This window comes from Ursus maritimus, unplaced genomic scaffold, assembly GCF_017311325.1.
Source record: "Ursus maritimus isolate PB19 unplaced genomic scaffold, ASM1731132v1 scaffold_4, whole genome shotgun sequence".
NCBI lineage: Eukaryota > Metazoa > Chordata > Mammalia > Carnivora > Ursidae > Ursus > Ursus maritimus.
The window spans coordinates 24,811,788-24,831,690 of NW_024426552.1; the positions used below are offsets into that span (position 1 = coordinate 24,811,788).

General features: G+C 35.9%; 1 protein-coding gene across 4 annotated transcripts in view; it reads left to right on the top strand.

Moving 5' to 3' along the window:
* Nucleotides 1-19,356, top strand: part of CUNH21orf91 (chromosome unknown C21orf91 homolog) — a 31,981-nt gene extending 12,625 nt beyond the window's left edge. For 3 of the 4 annotated variants that reach the window (XM_040621086.1, XM_008701750.2, XM_008701751.2), the window contains exons 3-5: nt 11,543-12,079; nt 13,301-13,363; nt 14,531-19,356. In XM_040621086.1, the coding sequence (XP_040477020.1) occupies nt 11,543-12,079; nt 13,301-13,363; nt 14,531-14,697 (767 nt within the window). In that variant the 3' untranslated portion in view covers nt 14,698-19,356. Of the gene's footprint in view, nt 1-11,542; nt 12,080-13,300; nt 13,953-14,530 lie in introns of those variants that run through there. The other variant, XM_040621085.1, reaches the window with a different exon arrangement.
* Nucleotides 19,357-19,903: the final 547 nt, after the last annotated feature.

Here is a 19,903-nt window from a genome sequence, read left to right on the forward strand (position 1 = left end):
AAAAAAAAAAAAAGATCTAAATCCAGTTAAGACTGGATATAGAAAAATTTCATGTTTTTTACAGACTGTTTTTTCTACCACCCACTCCTCTTAATTCATTTATTTGCCCTCTCCTTAATTTGTTTTAACTTATGCTTACTCATCGTCTTACCTACCTACAGTTATCATCTCTGTACCCTGCCAGCTTGACCAAAAGGATAATTAGAATGACAGAAATGCTCATGTCTCCCATATTTCAAAGGAAAAATCAAGCAAAAACACTCTTTCCTTTAAACCATAGTTCTTGAAACGGTAGTGTTCATTCAGGGTCTCCTCTGTCTGTCCTCCCATCTTACTCTTCAGCACCCCTATAATTGGCCACCATTTTCAAAATCTGACATTTAACATTTCCCACTTTCTTGAAATACTTGATTCCCTGGGTTCTATGATAAAATATGTGTCTTCTTATTTTTATCCAGTTTTCTGTGTTTCCACGTTCATTACCTGTTACAGGTCCCTGAAATACTGGTGTTTCATTGAATTCTGTCCTTCTATTCTCATACTGCACTCCTCTTTCTTTCACTGCAGTGTCTTCAACCATACCTCTGTACTTTACCATAGACACAGTGCCAGGCCAAACCAGATCTTTCTGTTAAGAGCCAGACCTGTATACTCAACTGCTTGCTGACCCCTCCGCCTAGATATTCTGTATGTCTTGAATTCAGGTTTCTTGAACTGAATATATCTACTTCCATATACACATGCAATTTATATTTCATTCATCTTTTCTTCTCATGAAACTCTGGGCTCTTTAGGCAGAGATTTTGGTTTAATAGGTCTAGAGTTGAGTCTAGAAATTTGCATTTTAACAAGAATCCCAGCTAACTCTTCAGCAGATGGTCTCAGGAGCAAACCTTGAAAAAGCGCCCTTAGTGAATGAATGGTTCCAGGTTCTTCAGGACCTTCCATGTAGAGTTGTGTCGGTACTTGTGTAGAGCACAAATCTTACTAGGCTCTGCTGTTCAAGCTGTGTGCCCTGGCAGGGATGAGTTTCTGATACACAAAGGCGAATAGGCCTATGAGTTAGCAGCAGGTCCTGTCTGTTACCCCACTTCTTCCACCCATACCCTCTTTGCAGTCTGTCCCTGAGTCCCATTTGTTCCCTACTTTTCATTCCCACTGCTGTACTTTTGTCCAGGCCCTTTTTCCTCCTTATACCAGCATTTCCTCAAGACCACTTAATTCATTTCATAAATTTAATCCCTTTATCCCCATCACTGCCCTACACCCCCAGTTCTCTCAGTGTCAAGAAAGGTCATTAAAGTACAGATCTCTTCATGTCATTCATTGTCATAGAACTAACTGTCCCCTGACTCCTTGCCATTTTCTTCAGGTTAAGTTATTAGCTCCCTAACATGACATTTAAGATGTGTTATATCTGTTCAACTGGTCACTTTCATCTTTCATTACCCTCCATCTTTGTCTTTCTCACTCCGGTTGCCTCCCTTTCTTTCCCACTTCCATGTCTTTGTTTGTCTAAGTTTCCTCTGTTCTGAACACCATTTACTTCTCCTTTCTCCCAGTATGCAACGGCCCAACTTTTGGGAGTACATGCATCAAATAGAGGTAATGATAAATAACATCATTGCCTGTGTTAAAGGGGCAGCTGCGAAGATCACACAGATGATGAATATGGAAGCCCTGTGATACGTGATGCAAATGTTAGTATTAAATTCAAATATAGAAGGATTTCATTTGCATTTCATTTCAAAAGATGAAATACTACTGAAAAGATTCCTGTGATTGGTTTGTATATTGAACAGCTTCTCGAGTGACAAAATAATTTAATGTTTTACGTACATTGAGGAGGCTTGAATTTATTGAGTTTACCTTTTCTGGGGGGGTGGGAGGCAGAGGGAGAGGAAGAGAGAAAATCTGAAGTAGGGGCGCCTGGGTGGCACAGCGGTTAAACATCTGCCTTCGGCTCAGGGCGTGATCCCAGCGTTCTGGGATCGAGCCCCACATCAGGCTCCTCCGCTATAAGCCTGCTTCTTCCTCTCCCACTCCCCCTGCTTGTGTTCCCTCTCTCGCTGGCTGTCTCTATCTCTGTCGAATAAATAAATAAAATCTTTAAAAAAAAAAAATCTGAAGTAGGCTCCACGCCGAGCACGGGTCCCATTGGTGCGGCTCAGTCTCACTACCCTGTGATGATGACCTGCGCTGAAATCAAAAGTCCGGATGCTTAACCAACTGAGCCACCCAGGTACCCCTGAGTTTACCTTTCTGTGATTTGATTTCACTAGGTTTTTTTCTGCTCTAGCTTTCATCACGTCCCTCGTGTAGCAGCTGCTCAGAAAATTATTTCACCACAGAAATTTGTTTTTTATCACCTATATAAACTGTGTTCACTGTGTCTTTTTTCCTTACTTTGGGTCTTTGGGTCTTCACCAAGGATTGCCAGATAAAACTATAATGTTATGATTTTCTTTGGAGCAGGAGAACTGCTTTCATTTGAAGATAAATACTCTTCCTTGCTACATACATTGTTAGTCTAAAATTCTCACAGTCTTGGTAAAACTTGAGAATTTTAGGCATGTGTGTCTTACCATTTCAGTATCTCAGTTTTTATTGTTTCACTTAGTCCATTGGAACATACAGTACAATACTTAAAGCATAATTTGTCTTGGACTAAGGAATGCTGTGTTCTTTCCCAAACCAGAATGTATTTCTTCACAGGCATTTTTTAAATGTTTTTCATTGAAAAAGCAAATTATGCCTATTACAGAAAAATCAAAATACAGGAAGCCATAAGAATATTAAGATTCATAGTCCCACCTATCTACCGTCAATTTCTTGATACTTTTGGTATGTTTTTCTAAATTATTTTCTGCAGTAGATTATGTATGCGTATCTGTGTGTACACATGTATAGTAAATTGTATTTAAAAAATGTTTAAAAACTGTATTTACCAACTAATAATCAGCCTTTTCATTCACTATATATAAGGAACATCTTTTTCATGTTAGGTAAAATTCTATCACTTTTTCTTTAAGGTTGCATCCCATTGTACCCTAATTTATTTAACCACTATCCCATTGATGAATGTTCAGCTTCCTTGCAATTTGCCAGTACTGAAACATCTTTATATGTACATCTTTTATGCATGTCTGATTAAATCCCCATTCCATTGTAGCTCAAATTCCCAGAGGTAAGAGTTTTAAATCAGAGTCATGTTCCAATTTGCAGTCCTATCATTTGTTTTAATGGCTTCCATTACTGCTGAATTAATACCATGTAATCTTCCAATTAAGAAAAAAAAAAACTATTTGTTTCATGATAGGAAAATTTTATTGTATGTCAGTTCTCCAACCCCTTTGTTTAGTTCTTTCTACTCTAGAATTACTATGATGCAATTATAACACGTAGTCACAATATTTCTATTTTAGCATTTTGCAGTATGACTCATCAATTATTATTGCTTTTTTTAGCTTTTGTTTCTTTTATGAAATGGTTAGTGAATTGTAATGATTGTTTCCCATCAGACTGAACTTTTACCATTTACTACCTAGAGTAGTGAGTGAATTATACATGCTTTCAAATTCACTAGCTAATACGTCTCTGCCAGATGCTGCCATTTAGCATTTATTTAAGGAATAGTCAACTAGAATTTCAGGAACTGTGATTCAAATGTATGCAGAAGGTTGAGATGCAAAAATGAGGCTTTAAAATAGCTGCAGGACAGCTTTTCATTTTGCTTTTCTTATTTGTAAGAAAATAAATCATTCAGAACCTTAACCAGGCAGACAAGCTTTCTGGAGATAAAGGGCAAAGAATTCATATGCCTATCACATTTCTTGCTTTTGAACTTATAATTTTACTTTGTCATAATGATTTTCCCCCATTTATCTGGTATTACTATAAAGGCGGGTTTTTTCAGTGTTTCTTTTATTTAAGTAGCATGTATCTTTTTAACTTCAGGAAAGTTAGGGGTTTTGTTTTCTGCAAATTAGTGTCTCTTTGTGTCACATATAAGTAGATATTTAAAACTGATAACTCAGTCATACTACAGGTAATTTGAGTAGCTTTTTAGGAGTCTTTTATGACAGCTTTGTGTACAAAAACAATTTTAGAATAAACGTCAGTACACTCCGTTAAAGCTCTTTTGGGGGAAATGGAATAAGTAGAGGTTTACTTGGGTCAGTGGATTATTGACTTAAAACTTTATGATGCACCTTTAATTGTGCCACTTGAAAATTATAGTCTAAATTTGACATTTTAATGTATTAGCTTTTTGTATGCTACTGTGAGCTTCGTATCCCATGTGAAACCATCAGTAAGCTTCCATCCATGTTCTCATTCCAAGTACCCTTTTGCTTAATTACCTCTGGACAAACTGCCCTGTCCAATTTGCTAGCCTCACCACAATGTGGTTATTAAACTTAAAGTTAGATAAGGTTAAAACTTTAGTTCCTTGGTCATTCAGCTACATTCAAATGCTTAATAGCTACAGGTGGCTAGTGGCTACCATATTGGATAGCACAGATACAGAACCTTTCCATCATCACAGAAAGTTCTATTGGACACTGCTAGTTAAAAAACAGGTAGCTAAATTAGGGAATAGAATTGAGTGTGGATTGTTATTTTTTGTACTGTTAGTAATAAACAGTTGTTATGTAGGTGTGTTTCCCCAGTGTTCCAACTGTCAAAATGAAAAAAGTAAAATTCACTGAGAGGTTGTCTTTTTAACAAGTCATTTGCAGTTTATATATCTCCTTTCAGTACCAGACCTCAGTTCCTTGGTCATTGGAGATTGCGGTTTATCTTTTAACGTTCTCTCTCTGAACTCTTGCTCACTGAAATTTGCCCTTATAATTCATTTACTGGATTAAGCTGTTTAACTGCTTAATCCTTCTCTTAGCACACACAAAACTTTAGAATGGAATAAACATCTTTAAGCTGCAATCTGCTGTTTAAGGCCACCTGTTGGTATATCTTTCTTTAGGGCAATGATTCTCAAAATGTGGAAAAGCAAGTTGCTGAACCCATCTGTATATTGGCGTATTGTGGTTGCTAGCAGTTCCATCTGCTAAATGCAGAGATAAGCAAATTACCTGTTACTTTTAAACAGTATGTTTGGTACTTGAATATGACACACTCTTAAGTGACTACTCAGTTCGCTAAAGGCATGAGGTGGGAGGGAATAGACACTGTTATAACCACAGTACTCACTAAGGCACATAGGACAACCAGTAAAATAGAAGCCTAGCCTGTGGTGGATGTGGAAAGGAAGCAGGTGCTCCAGCTTTCTCTCCTTGCCTTCCCGCCTTTGGTCTAATTTCCTACCTTTAGTCCCACGACAGGATAGACAATCGGAGCATCTTCCCACTGTGAGTGGCTGTGATGGGCAGTAGATACAATGGTAATAACTCTTCTTGAATCCTAGCTTGGCTGCTCCTGCTTGCTCAGCAGATGGAGAATAGCCTGGTCGTGTTAGACGTCAAAGCATCGTTGGGGGAAAAAAGGAAAGCATCATTGGAAGAAGCAGTTTTTATACCAGCGCAGTCCAGACCTTATATCACTGCATAGTGTTGATACAGTACGAGTGTCACTAACCAACACGGCTGCACAGCCTGCTAGAGGTCACAGGAACCCTACACACTCATGAAGGAAATGATAAGAACTGTTTCAAATTAAAGAGCACTTGCCCTATTTTCAGATGGTAGCTGCTTCTCATGACTAGCCAGTTGCTGCCAGATCTTCTGATTTGGTTTTTAAGAGAAACCAAATTATAAGTGGATATGATTTTTTTTCTTTTCAAACACTTGTAAGCTAAACAAAACTTGTCTGCAGTATGGTTGTGGGTGTGCTACCTCTGCTTCTAGAGCTTTTCCTCTCTTCCTTTGGTCAGAAATGGGAATCTGGTCCTCACAAAGAAGTTACCTCTTAATCCCTTTAGTCTTCCTTAGGACAACAGAGTTTAGCTCCCCTCCTGTTTTTGTGATGAACACGTAAGCTCAGGATTACTTCTTAATATGGACAGCATATAAACGTGCAGCTACTTGTCCTCCCTTTCTTAGCAACCAAAGAAGATCACCAAATAAAAACACCTTAACTCTTGGAATATTCTTTAAACTGGGCAAAATGTGAGCCTCCAAATAAAAAATTTTAAAGCAGTACTACATGAATAAAATTGAAATTATTGGTCATATTTGAAGGCAATATGTTTAAAATTTCTTCACAGCATGTTAACAGCCTGGAACTTAAATTCATAACTAAATTTTCTTGCCTTATTTAAATATTAAGAGAGAACACACAAACCCACAGTTTGGAAAACCAATACTGCCAGTTCTCTAATTCCATTTCATGTTTGGAGTGAAAGCTGACGTGCTCGCTCCCTTCGGGCCGTCCAGGCTGCCACTGCTGCGCACTACGGCTCCACATCCAACCTCCAGTTGTAGCTTGTTCGCTCTGCCTGTGGAGCAGCAAATTGCAGGAAGCCGCCCCTTTGCTTGGGAAATGAAATAAGCAATCAAATTCAAAATGAAGTCTAATTGACAGAGAGTAAGCACGCATAAGGCAGCCAGATGATAGGATTCAAAAATGTGTGAAGTATAAAGCCATGTAACATCAGTGTAGTCGGCTGAGAAGCGTGTTATTTGACAGGACCAGCTGGTGGACCATTAAGAAAAGATTGCTTAGCTTACCTCATTACCACCAAATCACAAATAAGATCTTCAGGAGGCTGGGGGTAAAATCCAAGGATGATGGGACATGTAATAGGACTTAAGTGTTTGGGTTTTGTACCTCTTTTGTAGCGCCATTTAGAGTATCATCTTATTAGGGAAAAAAATATGTTACTACGAAAGGCAGATTAAATATAAGCATGGAAATATCCTTGTCTTAAAAGGGCCACTGTGGTAGGTAGACAAAAAGAATCTATATTTGAGTGGCTTTGCTCTTCTGTGGGTTTAACCAAGTTTTCTTAAAAGTAAATTGATCTTAAAGAGGGATTTAAAGAATAGAAATGGGGATAGCATGCCAGATGGGTTAGTGGGAGGGTTTTCAAAGTATGTGAGAATGGTATAACAAAATCAGAGAGAAAGTGGGAAAAGATAAAAAAAAAAAAAGAAAACTATTGAATAGGAAGAGCTTAACTTTTTAAAATACCACTGTTCATATAGAAATATACTGTCTATATAAATTTCTAAATGGCCTCTATCCAGAAGAAACTAGTACTTTAATAAAAGCAATTATGTTTACCAATTAAGTGTTTGATTCTCTAATATTGACCTCATGACAGTAAAAATTACAAGGACATTTTTGAAGTATGTTTTAAAGAAGTTTTCATAATAGTTAAGGATGTCAATTACATTGGCCTTCAACTTCTTTATTAGTAAGGAAGTTGTAATGCAATTTTTGTTGACCTGGTTTGGAAACTCCTTATAACTCAGCTCCTCAAAAATATCAACTCATTTAATTGCATTTAGATCCATTCCCTTTCAAAAGCTGCTGAGGAAACAAATTAGTGCTCAGAGCTGTTTACACTTGTAAATGCAATTAAAATCGAAAAGTCAGTAGGGAAACTCACTGGGATCTCTGATAATAGCGATGGTTGTTTCTCTTACAATAATTCGAACTGATGAAGTAGAAAAAACAAAATCGCTTCAAGAGTTTATAAAATGGCATGTATATCGTGGATACAAATTAAGTGGGCTACTCAACATTCTTTGCTAGACTAAAAAGTAATTTGTTCAAATATATGAAGTAGTCAGTGTATTATACTTTTTGTTTCTTCTTCTGCGTGGGATATTTTAAACTGTGTTTATAAAACAAACATTTTCAAATTGAGCCTTAAAACTCAGTCAAGTTTTAAATTGTTAGGGAGCTTAAAGAAATTAAATGTATTAATGAGCTACAGTTTGCATAAAACAGACTTCTTATATATTCACTGCATGTAAATTCTATTAAAATTATACAACTTAGTAGAAGTTCATGATTTTGCCTGGCAGATTGATGCCACAGGATTGCCGTCGCTCTATCAGGGCCACTCATGAGTTCTTTAGACTAACGGCCCATTAAACGAAATGTAGGAGTAACTTCACTGGAAGATGGCTTTCTTTCATGAACCTCTGAGTACCCTGGCAAAACTGCACAGCCGGGTTCCCTTGCCTAGGATGGGCAAAAGTTCATTGTAGTAGACCTTGAATGATAATTGGTAATAAGTTTTGTTTGGGTTTTTTTTTAAATATAATTTAAATTTTCCTTTATTCGTTTAACGACTTTTTCTTGAGTACTCACCATGTGCCAGGCATGATGCTGAGGATAAATGTAAAACAGATATGGTCCCCTTTCTCACAGAACTTAACAGCCGGCGATAAAGACCAGTGAAGAGGCACTTGAGAAATCTGGTCTGATCAGCTAACCCAGGTATATTGGTTAAAAGAAGCTTCTTGGAGGAAGAACTAGATAGGAGATGGGGGTGACCCGACAGTGTTGTGGCAGGGGTGATATGTGGGTAAAGCAGGATTTGGGATGCTGTACTGCTGGATTTTACAGCAGGAAAAAAATCTATTAAAATGGACAGCAGAACATTTGGGATGGGTGAGGGGAGGAGCTGTCAAGGAAGGACCCCTGGGTTTCTTCCTTGAGCAGTTGGTGGTGCAGACTCAGGAGGAGAAGCAGGTTTGGGATTTGGGTACTGAGAGTGGAGGAAGAGGCATTTGTTTGAGGAGCCCGTGGGTCATCTAAGTGCGAGTGTTCGCTGTATTCAGAACTCTTCTTGCCCGTGACACTTTTTTTCATATCTTTTATAGGTGACTTTTTCTCCTGAATGTCTCAAAGAATCTGAAATTTGTTACATTTATATATTTGCACAGCAAATTGAATATCGTAGCTCTCTGATTTGCTGTTCATCTCAAAAGATTATTATATGCATGTAATCATGTTCTTGTCTGGGTTCCTAGCATTCATTGGGGGATTTAAGTAAAAATTCAAAGAAAAATTATTTCTGAAGAAAGAAAAGTTATATTCCACAAATTACTAAGAAGAAACATTGGATAAGAAAAATCGTTAACTTCAAAAGCCCACGTTATTCTTCAAATAGACATCTATGGAGCTGCTGTTGAAGCTCTGGGTGTATCACAAAATTTGTTGTTTCATGTAATTTTTAAGTTTTTATCAATACAGTTTTTGAAGTTTCTGAATAAATACCAAAAGCCCACAAAATTCACAGCAAAAAAAGTATTTTCTGTAGCATAATTTAGAACTCTTTTTATATGCCAAAGAATTTCCTTTCATATAGGCAGAAGGAGAAACTTGTAATCTACTCAGTTTATTAGATTCCACTAAACCATTGCGTCGTGGATCAGAGCTGTGGCCGCGGGCTATCTGAGACCGTTGACCGTTTCAGGGATTGGCCGTGGCCATGTGCTGGCGGCGAGACTGGAGGGAGGCTGCAGAGTAAGGCGGCTCTTCAACAGATCTTCCACTTAGTAAAATAAGCAACTTCGAGCTCTCTCTGCCTCCCTACTGTCTACCCAGAGCAGTAGGATTAGAATCAAACAGCAGATTGGAGCTATTTATTTGGTCTGTAATTTGTATTAGCTACTTTTTATCTTATCTCTGGTCTAAAACACATATAATAAAACTTTTAAAGATTGGTGAACTTCCTTTTTGTGTCACTTTACACAGTCTTCAGAGTGTACACTGTGGTATCAAGTAGAGTTTTGAGAGTTTGCACTTTAAGTATCTTAATTTTGCTGGAAATTTGACCCTGTCAAACAATTAACTGGTAAAAAAACAAAAACATAGACACACACAACTGCAGTACAAGTAGCAAAGGCATAAAAAGAATGTGTATGAAAGTCAGTTTAAGTTCAGTTTTTGTGCTCCGCGGAAGACACAAGGCTGAGATATTTTGAGTTCACCTCCTGAGATCAGCTGTTCCCATATGCTTATTACATTATCGCTGTTCGGGAGGTGTACTCACATAGCTTACTTACGAAGGAACCGAAAGGCCATTTAGCACTGGTTTTGGCAAACTCAGCAGGTCCCACCATTGGCTGATGTTACATCGTTTTAGAACAAATTAATACAAGCACTTTTATACCTGATTTAATACCATTAAAGGGCAGATACTTCATTATCTTACTCGTAGGCCCAGAGTTTAGAGTTCGGTTAATAAAATTGTTACAGCTTCAATTTTTAAAGGATAAATGCAGAATGTAATTTTTTCTGAGGAGTCAGCTAAAACATTTTTTTTAACCTAGTACCTGAGTGGCTCTCCACTTACCCTGTTTTCAAAGCTAAGCAGATTTACACTGGTTAATTCTGGCAGGCATTAATTTTCAGCTCCCCATCCCTTATTCACCTTCAGTATAAAAAGCACTGCTGTTTGACTTTAATAATATAGCTTGAATTTATGAAAATGTATGAATGTATTCCGTGTTAAGAAATGTATGGTGTTTTGAAAATGTATTCTATAATCTGTATTTTAAAAAACAATTGAAATGACATACTTAAGCTCTCTTTAAAACTTGGGAGATAGAGGGGCGCCTGGGTGGCTCAGTCAGTTGGACATCCGACTCTTAATTTTGGCTCAGGTTGTAATCTCAGGGTCATGAGATTGAGCCCTGCATTGGGCTCTGCACTCAGTGCAGAGTCTGCCTGTCTCTCTCCCACTGCCCCTCTCCCCTCTCACGTAATTTCTCTCTCACTAAAATAAATAAATAAATCTTAAAAAAAAAAAAAAAGTTGGGAGATAGAAAAGTGTAATAATATTTCTGCTACTTACGGTATATAATGAACATTTGTGAGTTAAAGAATTATACTGGTTATTGTATCTTAGCAGATTGACTTCACTGCTGTATGAAAAATAATTGTGTGTAATGTGTTTCTTCCAGAAGATAAAATTATCTTGATAAAGTTTGATTAAGCTAAAACAGAAATGTGAAAACATTTTTAGATCTTTCATTTTCTTAAAAAAATAAATCTAACCAGTTCATTGACTTCTTGAGGCTTTTATTAATGTGTATGTTTCTGGTTCTGGTGTATCTTTCCCCAGTGAAACATAACTAGTAATTTAAGAACATGATTGACTATGTATTTATTGGAAAAAAACTGTCAAGCATTTCTGTTATTGAGCCTTATAATAGAGATTTTTGCAAGTGTGTGCTTCAGGAAGAGTAGTGAAGAAAGCACTATACTGTAAAGGCCAACATTTTGTAAATGTTAATTGCTGGTTTGGTAGTACTTTTTTATAATTGTATGCAATAACATGCCTCTGGACCAACGTCCTTGGAAAGGCCTTTATTATTTATAAGAATTAAGTTTTACTGAATATATAGTTCAGTTGAAGCAGAAATTATTAGACCATATTTTATATTATTAACATATATTGTTTATATATATATATATATATATATATAACATATATTGTTTAGCATTTTTCCACTAATTTACAAACCACCACTGACATCCGCGTTTTACTAAGATTTTTGTATATGCATTGTAGCTTTTAAAAAACAAAATATTAAGTCTTGTGTTTCTTATTTTTTCCCTATAGGAGTACCAAAATCTAATCTCTTGCACACCAAATCGTTAAGGGGCCATAAAGACTGCTTTGAAAAATACCATTTGATTGCAAACCAGGATTGTCCTCGATCTAAACTTTCAAAAAGTACTTATGAAGAAGTTAAAACCATTTTGAGCAAGAAGATAAACTGGATTGTACAATATGCACAAAATAAAGATCTGGATTCTGATTCCGAGTGTTCTAAAAATTCCCAGCATCACTTGTTAAATTTCAGGCATAAGCCAGATAAAAAGTTACTCCCACAGTTTGACTCCCAAGTACCAAAGTATTCTGCAAAGTGGATAGATGGAAGTGCAGGCAGCCTTTCAAACTGTTCACAAAGAATATTGGAGCAGAGCGGAAATACAGACTTTGGGCTTGCTGTGTTGCAAGATTCAGGTGCCGCTTTGTGCCATAATAGTGTATTGTGGCCTCATAGTCACAACCAGGCACAGAAAAAAGAAGAGATAATCTCTAATCCAGAGGCTAATGTCCCAGCCCAGCATCCACGTTACAGCAGAGAGGAATGTAAGTAAAATGGGGAGAAAGGTAAAGATTGCAGTTTTGTTGGCTTTTGTTTTTTTACATTTTTATGTAGGTGATATGTCAAGAATTTTGCTGTAGAATTATAGATTTTTATAGTATATTTAAATGACAGGTTCACCCTAGCAAAAGTGAGGTGTCTCGGGTGCCTGGGTGGCTCAGTCGGTTAAGCATCCGGCTCTTGATTTCGGCTCAGGTCGTGATCTCAGCATTGTGAGTTGGAGCCCTGCATCAGGCCCATGCTGAGTGTGGAGCCTGCTTAAGAGTCTCCCCCTACCAAAAAAGATTCTCTCTCCCTCTGTCCTCCCCCCCCCCACAATGAGATGTCTTAAATTCTCTTATCAGTTCTCTGAAATACTGCTTATTATGTCATAAAGCATTTGAATTCTACAGTCCGTCATATCTTTTGCCATTTTAAATTTGTTAAACTAAATGGAATTGACAAAAGGAAGTTCAGAGTTCATATAGTTCAGAAGTTCAGCTTCAAGAATTGGCTCACACACACTGTTCCCTTGCTCATCCCTACAACACTGATTGATTGGGGGGTGGCTTTTCAGAAGCAAAAATCTGACATTTCACTAAAGGACAAAGGTAATGTATGCACTTATTTCCAAGTTGGAAAAAAGTGAGCCTTTCAGTTTGCATTTATTTCTGCAAAAACTCACAGAAGCTGAGATAATTTTAATTGACTCTAAGTCAGGTGATTTCAGAGCTCAGAGGGGCTTTGGGTGTATTTTATACAGCTTCTTGATTCTACATATGAATGATCTAAGGTTACATAACGAGGTAGACAAATCAGTATTTCGAACTATTTCCACGGTACTTCTGTGTTTTTCTAACTGCATCATGAATTATGTAGTGCTTAATTATAATCAGCCTGATGAGGGGTGACTACTAGCACTTTTTTAAAAACTGCAACAGAGGGAAATAAAAGAATCCAATGGCTGTAATACTGAGTATTCTCTGGCAAAAGTTCTCAGGTGGAGGTGTACTGGGAGTGATGGAAAATTATTGTGGGTTGTGGTCAGGATTTGAACACGTCCTCCACAGTGCCAGAGTTAATGAATGACTCCTAGAATACTGGTGAATACTGTATTAGCAGATAAGTGCAAATGTTTTTTTAAAAATAGAATGTTGTATTAGTGATGTAGATGGTTTATTTTCCCACGTTATTGTGGTAATAATTAACATATTTTCATGTTTCAGTGACTTCGATGACTCTTCGTGAGGTAAAGCAACTGAAAGCAAAGCTCCGACAGGAAATACAGGGTAAAGAATCAGTGTCGATGTTTTATGCATGTGAAAATGTTGATACAGAAAATCCCTGTGACAGGACACTATTAGCTTTGTCTGCATTTAAATTTGGAAATGGAATTAGAACCTATTGGGAGTTTCCAGAGCAAAAAGAATAAGAAAACAACTTCTTTATGAAATCAAGAGGAAATAAGTTTTTCTTTTTTCAGTAAAAATGGAGACCTCTACCTCTGAGCTGAACCTCTACTCTTACTGACAGTTTATTGTGCCAGGCACTGTATGCATGCGCTTCCTAACAGTTCCACAAGGTTGTATTAGCCCTGCTTTGTGAAGTTTTTAAAATTATAAACAATATCAAAAACAAAAGTACTGAGAATAACATAGTGAACCCCTTGACCAGTCTTCACCAGCTTCAGCTATTATCAGAAGCATAGCTAATTTTCTCTCATCTCTCCTTGCACTCATTCCTTTCGCCCCACCCCCACCCCCGGCATGGATTATTCTGAAACAGATTCCAGACAACATATACAACAAATACGTCAGGATTTTCTCTAAAACATAACTTTTTTTTTAAGGTAATCACAACCCATTATCACACCAAAAAAAAAAAAAAAAAGAAAAACAGCTAGGAATTCTTTTAACATCATCAAATAGTATGCTAACACTAACAACAGTTAATGTTCAAATTCCCCAGTTGTTTCTTTTTTTTTTTTTTAATATTTGATTCCCATTTAGGTGAGGAAACCACTTCAGAGACATTAAGGTGCTTACGGAGATCACGCATTTGGTTAATAACAGATTAAGGATTACAATACCCCTTCCTTAACAGCTGATGTAACAATAACAATAGTAAATAGTAATAGCAACTTCTTTTTATCAAGGTTTATTCTGTGGAAAGTACTTAACAGGTATGATTTCATTTACTCCTCACAGTAGCCCTGTGAGGTGCTTACTGTCAATATCGAGGTTATACATAAGAGGAAGTTAAAATGTAGTTTAAGTTACTTGCCTGAGACTCGTAAAAGCGTAGGAACAAGAATTCAGAAACGAAGGTAGTCTGATTCTAAAGCCTCTTAGAGGGGTTTCCAAACCTGGGTATTAATCGGCACTTCCTGTCCGTAAGCCATAGTAGATACCGATTGAAGCCGTTTATGTATTCAACTACCTTTTAAATCTTTACAGAAGTTTTTGAAGAGTTAACACAACAAGTTCAAGAAAAAGATTCTTTGGCCTCAGAGCTCCATGTCCGCCACATTGCCATCGAACAGCTTCTCAAGAACTATTCCAAGTTACCATGTCTACAAGTAGGGCGAACAGGAACGAAGTCACACCTACCCATAAACAACTAAACTAAACTTACACTTGACTTCCTTTGCCCTCATGCCCCTACCATTTGTTGGTCTGCCAGGCATGCCAATTTTGAAGAAGTTGAAGAAAGTTACGGTCCATTTGTTTTTTTTTTATGGTCATTAAATTTGCAAAGCTGAAGGCAGTATTTAACATCTTTGTCAAATAAAGCAGATCGTTACACTCTAGTCTTCTAGGATTAATCATTTTGGGAATCTTTCTTCCCATAATTACTAAATGGCCCTCCCTAACTTACCACATGTGACTACTGTTACAATGTGATTTTATTAAACATATTTTAATGTAATTCACCTGTCAAAACAATAGAAAATTTTAAAAACTCCTTAGTCTGAGCTACTACAGATAATTTTAAGAGGGAAGTGGAATTCATAATACACCTCTTATTTATTAGGAGCAATATTTTAATATGAAAATTTTATATATAAAAATGCTATTTTAGGTACCTTTCCATTCTCTTTATAAATGTGTATTTGAATGTCTCTGTATATTATATTTACACTTTTCCGTGTGAATATGTTCATCCATATTTCAGATCACTGCATTTTATTCTCTTAATACTCTTTTTACTATTATCTTGTTTTCCAAAGATAAATGTATTTTGGAGTAGAAATCTATCTAGCTGAGTTGTTTTGACTTCTAATAACTCTTATGAAAGAGGAATTAATAACTTTTTAAAGCAAGTATCCAAGAAAAAAAGTACATTATTTTTTTCTAACAAAAGCAGTTCTGAGTTAGTTCAGAAAGAAAATGCTAATCTAGTTTTCATACGTCACCTTGTCTCTGTAGAAGTAAAAATCCTCTTCTACTTCATTATTATTTTCATCTAATGACTTTGATGTGTTAGAATTTGGACAGAGTAAGTCAAGCCTCACTTCCAAGTCAAATGTAATATCTGTCAAATTGAATGTGCTGCAGAATTGTTGTCCTATCTTTGAAAAAAGTTTAAGTTCTGTTTGCCACTTCAGATACAGGTTCAGGAATCCTTAAACTGTCCAAATTCTCTGTCAGCATCACTGAAATTAGTGCCCAAAGAAAACATTGTGAGGTATTTTTCTAAACTTTAGAATTTAAAGTAAAGAGAAGACTGCTTGACACAGAAAAATAAAACTGATTCAAAAAAATAGGCCCATTTCAAAAGGATATTCTTCTAAGTTGCCTGTGATGTTTGCAAAGAATTCTGAACGAGTAGGTAGGTCATCTCAAACAGCTTGATACGTTTTTTAACAATGTATTATGTAGTAAAAGCTATAACCAGTGAAGAATTAAAATGGGCTCTAAATTCTGTTTTTAGTTGGTGCTTAGAATGTATTTATGAGGTAAGATACTTTGCTTGAAAGAACCTGCAAGAAAAGCCCATTAACTTGGCAGCTTCATGCATAAAGATATGAATGACTTCTGTCTTAAATCTGGCAGCCTGCCCCGGCTTGGGTCAGATTTTAGTCTTGAACACAAACAGTATTTGACTAAGCAAAGAAATGCCTTGATCTAGTAATAAACAACTTTCTGTAATGCTTAGATGTGTTAAATTTGCCTGAAAGTATTAATTGATACTGCAATTGATTTTGTTTTGTTTTAAGTATGTGACGTAACTGTTTTTGGAGCTTTTGAAAAATGTTTTCAATTTCTTTTGATTTTTTTGAGTCATCCAAAATGAATTTAAAGTCCAGGGAGTGGGGATACATTGCCTTAGTTTTGATAAGCTTTAAACTGAATGTGTGCAATATCAAAATCTTTATAAATTTACAAGTTGAATAAAAATATTTCCTGATGATGCCAGTAAATATCTTAGTAAGTGCTTAGTTGTTAGGTCACAATTTTTAATTTGGCTTTACTGTCTTTTGGCATAATTCATCAAGAATGTTACTAGCCAGTGTGCTTGCACACGTTTGTGCTTCTATTTAGATCACTTAGGGACAGTCATAAAAGTTTGGGATGTGTTGCATTTGATATCAGTAGTAGCATATTTCCAGAGTATGAGCCATATGGTGCAGTCCTAAATGCAGCAGTGTTAATCCAAAGAAAAGTGTTTGCTTTGTTTCTGGCAAATATGTAGCTTTACTAATGAGTTTGGAACAATTGGGCGGGATTGTGCATGTACCAAGGTCTTTGGGGATTCGAATTTATTCCATTTAGATATTTCTACCTAAGCTCTTCAAAGGAAAGGTGCTGTTAAAAAAAAAAAAAATCTGTGGTGCTGGTACTCACGTTAGTACTTTATTTGGATGAATATTGTAGTAAAAGAATTTTTTCTTGAAGGATTTTGTACAGCAGTTTATCCAACTATTTGGTAAACTGATTCCTATGTTTTCTTGGTTGAATATGCAATTATTGTATATGCTAAAATAAGAATAAGGGACAGAGTTAAGTTCTATCTTAAGGGAACATGAAATACTACAAATATTGGTTACCATTCTTGGCTATTCTTCTGTACAGTTGTTAGTACTTTCTGAGGAAGTTTAGAAGAAACTCTCATACATACCATCAGTTTCAAAAACAGCAAGAGGTAGAAGACTGCCAATCAGCTGTTACTAACATTTTCAGAGCTTGTATGATTAAGGGGAGTGAAATAAGACTAATGTTTTCTCATGTTAGATTTCATAATTAGACAAATTGAGTTTAAAAAAATCAATTTGAAGTCAAAAGCCATTTGCATCACACAAGACTTCTCTTTCAAGATTAAAATTTTCAAATTTGTTCAGACTTTTAATTAAGCTAAAAATCTATTTTAATTTGAGATTATCATCCTTTGATCATAGCATTTAATATCCAAATTAGTCTTTTTTGTTTTGTTTTGTTTTGTTTTTAAAGGAAATAAATAAGGCATGCACTTAGGACCCAGTAACAGGTGATGCAGACAAGAATAGTGGCGTTTTGTTCCGTCATGTAGTTTCTTAGATGTTGGAGCAAAGAAACGTTCTTAGTTCTTCAAATTTTATGCTCATTTCACCACAAAGTGCCCATTTTTGTATACACTTAAGAATTATTTTTAAAATAACAAGTTCATGTTGGAAAGTGATTTTAAAAATACAGTCAACTATATTCTATTTTGTTGGCGTCTCGACAGGCATCTTGAGATTTCTTGAGTTTTTCATCTGATCACATTCTTTACCACTGAAAATGGCTTAAAATGCTTTTTTTTGTTGCTATATATTTTTACCTTGTTGTTTACACTGTTGAAGCTTGTCAATTTTTGCAAGGTTTTTTTAAGTTAATTTTTGAGGATCTATTTGTGTGTGTTAATGTTTACCAATTTTGGTTTTACTTTATTTTGTTTTACTTTGTTTTAGAAGAAATCTGCTTGTGTTACTAAATATTGTAAAATGCAATTCAAAATGTATATTCTCTAAACTTAAATAACTTTTTAAGAGTAAATTATTTGTGTAGCTTAGAAGGAGGTTCAGTTGATGACCATAAAATTAGGTTGTGACATGAGAATTTTCAAATGGTACAATGTAAAAGTCTTATAGTGTTTTTTTTCTGATTTACTGACAGATATTGCTTATGCTAAAGTAAGATATCTGAGTATTTGAGTATTTTTAAGTACTTAATAAAAAGTTTAGTACCCTACAAACTTTTTAAAGATCTTTTGTTCAACTACAGCTGTAAAGCAAGGGCGATTGCTTTTCATTTCAGTGTTTAATTGCATTTTTAACTTTGGCTTGGTTGAAATAATTATTTGAGGAAATTTGTGGTGAGAATCAGTAAGAGATAAAACCTTCAACAGGTTATTCTTGCCACATTAAGTTTTGTGGTGGTAGGGNGGGAAAGAGTTTATTTACCAAAATAATAAGGTACTAGGGCTCTGGCACTAGCAACAGGATCTGGGAGGAGGGTTCTAATACTGTGGAATAACGAGGTCTTGTCCTACACGTCAGTATTTGCGTTCACTTCATCCCTTCCTAACTGCTTGTTATAATTTAGTCTAACCCCTTTAGCAACTTGGTCACCTTGCTATGAACCAATCATAGCAAGTCTCTAGCACTAAGATTTTTTTTTAGCACCTAGTTTGTAACATATACTTTCCCTATTCTTTTTAGTTTAAAAAGAGTCCAAATTACTAATGCATTTTAGTAATACTGAATTTGTATACTATTTTAAGCTTACCAAAGTAAAACCAAAAAATCATGAAGATGAATATTGAGCCCTCACACCCCAAAAACGTTAGTTGAACTTCCCTCCAGTGCACACCCCTCAAAAAGGAATTTTAGTAAATGTGTTTTTTTCTTCAAATGTGTAGAATATTTATTTCCATTCTGCTGCCTCCAAAAGAGGCAGTTTAGAAAGCGTTCCCTAGTGATGTCTGTTAAATGCCATCATCCCTACTTTTACAGTTCGTGTGTGTGTGTTACCTTGTTTTAAATCTGAGTAGCGTGTATTATAGTCATTGAACTTGATCTCTCTTTGCTGTTAGAAATTTATTTTACAGAATTGTGCTAGGGTCTTTGGGAAAAGAAAATGAAACTGCAGTGGTGAAAAACAAGTTGGTTTTAAAAGAGTTTTAGACATTACTTGGCTATTTTTTCTTTTAAAATTGCAATAATTTATATATTTGTATTGTTCTGCCTTGGAACTGTAACTACATATGCTTGTCTACTATTTTTAATTTTACAACAATAAAATAAATATTTTGTTATCTGTGAGCTTCAGTGTATATTTTTAAATGTCCCTTTTTTTTTTTTTTTCTTAAATGGTTGACCTGTAAGAAGGGTCTGGTTTTGCAGGCTTAGGGAATCTATACTTAACCATCATTATATAACAGTTTATCTTAATGTTTTGTGAAAATCTCTCTTTGATAGTTGCTATTGCCTCTGTCCCAAGAGCCCAGAACAGGAAATAAGATTCCTGTGGCTTACTAGATGTCTGCGTAACTTTTTAAATTGGAGTGTACTTTCCATACAACAAATACACATTTTAAGTGTGGTGTTTGAGTTTTAACAAATATACACAACTGGATAACCATCAACCTTTGTGCCCCTTGCCAGTGTCTGCACTCCCCGTTTCCCTTCCACTGTTCTGATTTCTAGCCCCGTAACTTGCACTTGGCTGCTTTACATAAATGTTATCATAGAGGATGTACTATAGTCACTTGCCTCTGGCTTTTTTCACTCAACTGGATGCTTTGAAATTCTTCAGTAGTAACACAAAGATCACTAGTTTGTGCCCTCTTTTTTTTTCTGACTAGTATTT